Genomic DNA, 8,140 nt, shown 5'->3' on the forward strand with positions numbered 1-8,140 from the left:
ATTATAGCTTTCTAGGATTAAACATTATTTGGATAATTGGTAAAAAAAAAAAGTTAAATATCTTTACCCTACTGTTAGACCTACATGAAAAACTAAAAAGCAATTAATTTAATTTGAAGGCCTGTCGTTATTTTTTATTTGTGCTATCATTATTAATTTCTTTATTTGTTCTTATTTTATTACTGACTGCTTACTTGTAATTTTTTATTCAATTCAGAGTTTGAAATCAAGCTATCTCGTGCTACTGCACCAAAATTACCCCACTGTAAAATAAAAAAAAACACTTGAGTGAGCAAAAATTTGTGAGATAGTTATAATGGTAATTAAATAATGTTTACATATGTATAAAAGCCTACATTAAAATCTGTCATATAAATTGGTCTCTTCATTAGAAATTAGCCTACTGATTGCCACCATTGATGGACAAAATTTTTTAATAATATTAAAAATATCTGTATGACATTATATTCTGCAGTTCTTCCCTGTTGTACCGAATATCTATACTTTTCAAATTATCACATCGAAGTTAGAAATTCAAATATTGTGACAAAATAAATTTTGTAGGGTGCCACAAGTTTGTTAAAATTTCCAAAGGGTGCCGCGACTAAAAAAAGGTTGGGAAACACTGGCCTAGAGTGATCACACCGGTGTGATCGTGCACGTTAAAGGGTTAAGTGGTCTAAATGTATTAGCCTATATGTATTTATATATTCTGTGGAAGGCGTAGGACCAAAAAATGTTCGTCCAATCAAAACGCTCAGTCCGACGTTAATTTGCTAAAGTTAGCATTTTCTGAGATCTCCTACTGCACCTTTAAATAATTCTCAAAACATTTTTAGCATTTGAAGAAACTGTGGACAAATCAAGAAATGTTCATCATGAAGCCACATGGATGAATGGAGAAAAGTCTTTGAACAACACTTCTTAAAGGAATAGTTTACCCAAAAATTGCTCACCCTCAGGCCATCCATGATGTAGATAAGTTTTTTTTTTTTTTTATCACAACAGATTTGGAGAAATTTAGGATTACATTATTTTACCACCAATGAATCTTCTGCAGTGAATGGGTGCCGTCAGAATGAGAGTCCAAACATATAAAATAAAACAATAATCCACAAGACTCCAATCCATCAATTAACATCTTGTGAAGTGAAAATATGTGTTATAAATAAATGAATCACAATGTTTTTTTACTTTATTCTGGCTAAAATATGAGTCGTATATCCATAATATTGTTTTCTTCATGGTACTTCCATGGAAGTCGTCTTTTCTGAATCAGGAGAGAAATATGCACAAACCAAGCACAGTTTACAAGCAGAAACAGTTTAAAGGGGTCATATGATGCTGCTAAAAAGAACATTATTTGGTGTATTTGGTGTAATGAAATGTGTTTATGCGGTTTGTGAACAAATCAAATACTGTATGTGGGTGGATTTTGATGTCAGAGGACAATAGGAACAGGCAACAAACAGAGACCAAACAGGACTTTCAGGATAAAACACCTTAATGACTGATTTGTTTCTTACAAACATGCAGCTTTTCAATTCACCAAACGTTACATTTTGAACTGGATCTGGATTATTCCTTGTGGATTATTATGTTTTTATCAGCTGTCTGGACTCTCATTTTGATGGGACCCATTCACTGCAAAGGATCCATTGGTGAGCAACTCATCTGGGATGAACTGAAGGTGAGTACATTTTCATCAAATGTTTATTTTTGGGTGAAGAGTTTAAATATTTTTCACATACTGAAAAAAGACACCACTAGTGGTTTGGTCAGTGCTACTGGTTACCTGCTTTTGGCTTTTAAAAGAGAAACTTTTTTCCTGCTGTCATGAATGCCATTGTATTTGCTGTTTTGACCTAGTCTGGGTGCCAACAGATACAGACCGAAAGATAAAGCAGTCAGATAGATAGACAACACAAGTCAACACTGTATGGTTATACACACTTTTGGATCACACTGTATGTTATTTACCTTCTTTAGGTTGTTCTCATTTAAACTGTCTGTTGCTGAGTAAATTGGGACAGAAACAGGGATATGTACTTAAAGCCTCAATGTATATCTTTGGTGCAAAGTGGCCCAAAAAGGAAAAAAAATATTTTGAGTTATTTAGTAATACAAATGATAAAACATATCAGCTACACTGATTACACAGAAAGGAAGAGTAAAACTAAAACTGAAGTATTCATGTCATGGTGTTAAGAAATGCACAAACTTGATTGTCCAGATCTTTGAACACATAGTTTTTGTGATCACAGAGATATATACACCGCATGCTCAACAATATGGACAAAAATCTGCTCCTTTTTGTGCTTTTACTACCAACAGCTGCTTCAAAGGGTAAGTCCTCTGATGACTGCAAAATGAAAATGTGTTATTGTCTATAATTTTATTACAAGTAAATGTGCCGAGTAGTTATTTAGCAGTCTGCTAACCACACACTTTCTCTTTTTCAGACTTAAACTCTGCGTCTTGTTCATATAGATATGTTATATGAGATGTTACAAACAGCCTTTTACTTGTTGTACTTGCAATGTGTATGGATATTTGTATTCTCAGTTACATTGTTAGTATGGAGGCCGTTTTGAATTATTGCTACAATCAATAAATGAAATGAAGTTTATGTAATGAAACCTTGATGATTTCACACAGTTAACTTAGTTAATTGTAGTTCCAGGCAGACATTCCCACTACTTTTCTCTATGCATTTTATTGAATCTCTTATTACTGTGCACTTCACATATTGTTGAATTTTATCAATTGTTTTGGTTGTTGTTTCTCACTCTTTATGGTTGCTTGCAACTTACATTAAAGGGCAGTCACCTTTTCCTAAATTTGGTATCACATATATGTTGGATGACATTATAATTGGATATTACGATTCAGAGAGAAAGCTCCATTTGGTGAGAGGAAATACAACAGAAGATGATGACACATTTGGCGAAAATTATCACATGGATATAAGTAATAATATGTACAAGTCTATCAACTATAGAATTAAGATACAACGTGATAATCATACAAACAGTAAGTACAGCATTACAATGAATGTTGTGAGGGATATGTTGTAACAATTTCAGTGTCTACATAGAATGTACACATAGTGTTATGAATATTGGTTCAATAAAGAATTGATTAACTTTACAACAAGTGGGTGGGGACAGAAATTTATAATACATGGTATTGATATGGACCCGACAATAACGTATTCAGATTCAAAATGTATAAAGGTTGTATTTAAGAATTATATTTAAAAAAAGGATTTATACTGTGAACTACAACAACGAAAAACTTTTAGGCCAAGATTTCATGAGATATCATGAAAATATGATAAGTGGTTGTGCAGCTGGCCTGGAGCCTGAATGAGCATTCACTTTCTTCCTCACTCACAGGTCTTGATGTTCATCAGATACTGATTCACTGTGAAATGTTGGACAACATGGAGTCAGGGCAGATTACAGCTAAGGGTGCTACAGGAGGATCCACCGTAGTTGAGCTGCATTTTCTTAATAGGAAGACAACTTTCAGTTCTTCTTTCCATACAAAGACTGTCCAGCCAGTTCTAAGATTACTCCAATATCACTATGAAAACTTTTACTATTCACTTTGCATGGAAACTTTGAAGGGTTACCTTAAAAAGAGAGGAAATCAAGTCAACAGGAAAGGTTAGTCACATGCACAATTTTACCCGATTTATCTTAAAAATGAACAAAATATAGAACCAAAAGTTAAGATAGTGGACCTGTTCTGATGGTGTTGTGGACAGCAGGCATAAACAATGGAGAAAAAAAAAACATTTAATTGGGACTAACAATCAAAAATACAAAATAATTAGGAAAGTGAATATTTAGGGGTTTCTTTGCAGAATCATGGGTAGAGTAGTTCTTCACCAGGATTTGCACTGTTATTACTTTTATTTCTGGAACATGGTCGTGTTACACACTTTATGGGCGTGTCACTTCTCCAAACCAGTTATGCATTCACAGTAAAATCAGCAGTGTAATATTTGCAGTGTTAAAAGTTATTAATTCCCAAAGAGTTGAATTAACAATATACAGTGTTAAACAGTACTCGTGTTCAGTGTTGTTATATGGTGTAATTTCACTTTTACACTAAAAGTGCGGAATAAAAAAGGTGAACACATTGAGAAATTACTAACTGCGCGTGTTTTTGTCAGGTTCGCTGACAGATCCTCTCGCCTTCATTCCCACCGAGGCCTGGGGCAAGTTCAAGCTCAAACCGGTGTGCTCCGTTTTGCTACGGTTTCCGGTTTGAACGACATGTTTCCTGGAAACGGTGTGCAACGGGAATATTGGCAGATGGGTTGTATATGAAAGACTACTGTAAATAAAATCAGTTGGAGAGCTGACCTTGAGTGTTATTTTTGTCACATTAACACCATACAATAGCATTTTTTTGTTTGCACTGAAAAGAGTACTTTATTAATAACACTTAAAGGATTAAAACAACACCAGGGGTGTTAAATACCCCATAGTGTAAAATTTGAACAACAATAGCAAGTGTAACACTTTACACTCGGAGTGTAATTTTTCTACACTGTAAGGTGCTATATTAACACTAAAAATTCAACACTATGAACGGTGTACTTTTAACACTAGACAGATTGGGACCATATATGATCTTTAGTAGTGTTAAAATCGACACTTTAAGTGTTAAACTGACACTGCGTTTTTTACTGTGTTCTAAAGATTTCTTTGGTTGTGTGTACACAAGAGCAAAAGAAATACTTACTCCTACTGTACACATTTTGGTAGCACATGCTCTTTATGGTATGGACCACTTTCCACAGATTGTGATGACTTGTTTCCACAAAAGTAAACATTGTAAACTGTTTTTCTATTATCGTCAAAAATGTGAATGTATAACCGTTTAGATTGTTACTAAGAAAAATGAATCTATCTTTATTTTTTATATTTATATGATAAATATGTATATAAAAAATAATCATGTTTTCAGGTGTGCATTTATCTCTTTTTTTAACTTTCTTCTGCAGTGAAACCCAGAGTCAGACTTATCCAGAAAGCAAACTCAGATTCTGGAGGGTTTCGTGTGAGTTGTTTGGCAACAGGATTTTACCCTCGTCACATCAACCTGACCCTGTTCAGAGACAAGCAGTCTGTAGCTGATCATGAGATCACTGGAGGAGATCTGCTGCCCAATGCTGACGGGACGTACCAGATGAGGAAGAGTCTGGAGATCAGAGCTGCAGACAAACACAAATACACCTGCTCTGCCACACACCTCAGTCTGGACAACAAACTGGACGTAACTTTAGGTAATTAGTTCACATGAGACTAGTGCACATAAAATAATTTATCTGAAAAATTAATGTATTTGTAACGTTTTGTTATCAGAGTATACAGGGGAAACATTTGAGTCAGTGACTTACTCTGTGTTTGTGTATTGGGGTTGGCGTTATTGACAGTGGCTGCTATCATATGGATCATGAGGAGAAGATGGCAATCAGGTAATACAAGACATGAAACAGTACAATGAGACGTTAAAGGACAGATTCATTCAAAGATACCATATAAGGATAATTTTGTAAATAATATTGTGTTGAATGCGTTGAATTGATTTTTTCAAATAATTAATGTCCATTTCTTATTTTTTGTGTTTTATTGTAGTTTCCTCTACAAGTGATTACTCATCTGCTTCTAGTGAGTAATTTCAATGTAGTTTATGTGTTAATATTTTCTAAATATTTTATTTTCATGTTGTGACCCTGGTCATACTTTAATTTCAACATAGCAAACAACTGTAATTTTGATTAGAATAAATATTTCCTGACTATTCCAACTTCCATTTCAGAAACATCAGATTCATAAGGTTTATGGGCAAAATAATGTGATTGGCTTGATAAAAATAAATCATCCTGTGTGTGTGTGTACACTCTTAAAAATAAAGGTGCTTCACGATGCCATAGAAGAACCTTTTTGTCCAATTGATTCCAACCTTTAACATTTGAAGAACCTTTCCGTTTCACAAAAGGTTCTTTGTGGCGATAGAAAGTTCTTCAGATTATAAAAAGGTAAGAAAGAGATGGTTCTTTAAAGAACCTTTGACTGAATGGTACTTTGTGGAACCAAAAATGGTTCTTCTATGGCATCGCTGTGAAGAACCTTTTAAGCACCTTTATTTTTAAGAGTGTATGTTTATGTACCATGTGTAAATATGCAAACTTGTAAACTAGCTTTGTAATTGCTGAAATGTTAAAATGCTCTTGTATCATTTATTATGCAGTATGTAGAATTACTGTTGTTTCTACAGGTTAAACAAAATTATTATTTTTTTAATTAGATTAAATTAAAAATCCATAAGAGTAGGGCATAATATACGGTGTTAATTTAAAGGAATATTCTGTAGGCTATTTGTATATATTTGTATAATAAATATTATGCAGCGCCTGAAAATAGTCCCCAGCACTCTCCCTGTGCAAGCAGGTGGTCACGTTGGTTATGTTGACGGAAGTTCAAAAAAAGCTTCATTTTTGAGCGAGATGCTAATGGTCTAATCAGATTCAATGATCTATGCTAAGCTACAGCTAAAATTGCTACCGCCAGACCTGGAGATCGGCTGAATGGATTAGAAAACGGTAAAACTCAACTGTTTAACTCTAGGTGAGTTGGAAAATTTGCCTATTTTCAAAAATAGTGGAGTATTCCTTTAAGTCTTGCAAGTAAAATAGTACTTTGGACTGTATGATTTTGAGATCCATATTTTCACACTGAGGACAACTGAGGGACTCATACACAAGTATTACAAGAGGTGAAAACATGTACTGATGCTCAAGAAGGCAACACAATGCATTAGGAGCCTGGGGATGTAAACTTTTGAACAGGATGATGATGTGTAAATTCTTCTTATTTTGATGATCTTATTTTTTCATTTAGAACTGGACTTCAGAAGCTACATAAATACTTACATGTTTCCCAGAAGACAAAATAAGTCCAATTTACCCTGATCATCCAATTAAAAAAGTTTACACCCCCCATCTCTTAATGCATTGTGTGGCCTTCTTGAGCATCAGTACATGTTTTCACCTTTTGTAATAGTTGTGTATGAGTCCCTCATGGAAAGAGAAGCTGCGTCCGAAATCGCATACTTCCATAGTAGGCGAAAAACAGTATGCGAGGCGAGTAGTATGTCCGAATTCATAGTATTCTGGAGTGAACGGAGTTGTCACAACTCTCTCTCTCTACAGCTCTGGTTGCCGCCAGATGCCGCCGAACCGCGTCATAGCTCATTACCATAAAGTTGACCTGATTTCAACTCTCCTCGACGCCCTCAACGTCCAAGTCGCGCCGCTGCTCGACGCCGGCTCACATTGAAAATGAATGACTTCTGGCTACTTTGACGATCTCGACGGCGGCGGTGTGAACGCACTAAGAAAAAATTATTTGCAGCATTTTACTGTTATTCGTAAGTGTAATAAAAAAAAACTGTTGCAAATGTCTAAATGACTTGTTGTGCATGTGGGGCAAAAAGTTCCCGAAATAAACCGATATGTACAGCTCTGTCTTACTTTTATCTGCACTTACAATTTTGGCACGATTCTCTCACTATTACTAACTGAGTTTTACAAGCGTGAGGGGGAGGGCGGGTCCACCACCTTCTTGTAGCCAATCAAACACATTTGCTTAGTGTGGATTTCAAATTTATTATTATTGTTATTTTTTTTTTTGAGATATTATCATTTGTATCTTTACTTGACTTCTGTTATCTGTACAGCACTTTGGTCAACCCTGGGTTGTTTTTAAATGTGCTTTATAAATAAATAATGAATGAATGAATGAATAAACATCAAATTTTCATTTTTGGGTGAACTATCCCTTTAAATTTCCAATCATTAGAGATAAGCAGACCAGTACCTCCACCTCTTACCTTAGTATCGATATTTTTTTGTTTGAGTATCGATACTCGCGTCAGTATCGATATATGGATACTTTGGATCGATACGCCCATCCCTAGCCAAAATTGTAAGCCCAGAGAAAAGAAAGACGGAGCTGACGGAGCTGGTTTATTTCGGGAACTTTTTGCCCCACATGCACAACAAGTAATTTAGACATTTGCAACAGTTGCAACAGTTACACATACAGATTGGTTCTATGCA

General features: G+C 34.9%; 1 protein-coding gene across 1 annotated transcript in view; it reads left to right on the forward strand.

Annotated features, from left to right (window-relative positions):
- Window positions 1-2,291: 2,291 nt before the first annotated feature.
- The window catches only part of LOC107714003 (class I histocompatibility antigen, F10 alpha chain-like), a 10,213-nt gene continuing 4,364 nt past the window's right edge, over window positions 2,292-8,140 (forward strand). Inside the window, exons 1-4 of the mRNA XM_016519692.1 lie at window positions 2,292-2,347; window positions 2,783-2,970; window positions 3,567-3,671; window positions 5,021-5,302. Coding sequence (XP_016375178.1) covers window positions 2,292-2,347; window positions 2,783-2,970; window positions 3,567-3,671; window positions 5,021-5,302 — 631 coding nt within the window. The remainder of the gene's footprint in view (window positions 2,348-2,782; window positions 2,971-3,566; window positions 3,672-5,020; window positions 5,303-8,140) is intronic.

This window comes from Sinocyclocheilus rhinocerous, unplaced genomic scaffold (assembly GCF_001515625.1).
Source record: "Sinocyclocheilus rhinocerous isolate Xijiao unplaced genomic scaffold, SAMN03320098_v1.1 scaffold568, whole genome shotgun sequence".
Taxonomy (NCBI): Eukaryota; Metazoa; Chordata; class Actinopteri; order Cypriniformes; family Cyprinidae; genus Sinocyclocheilus; species Sinocyclocheilus rhinocerous.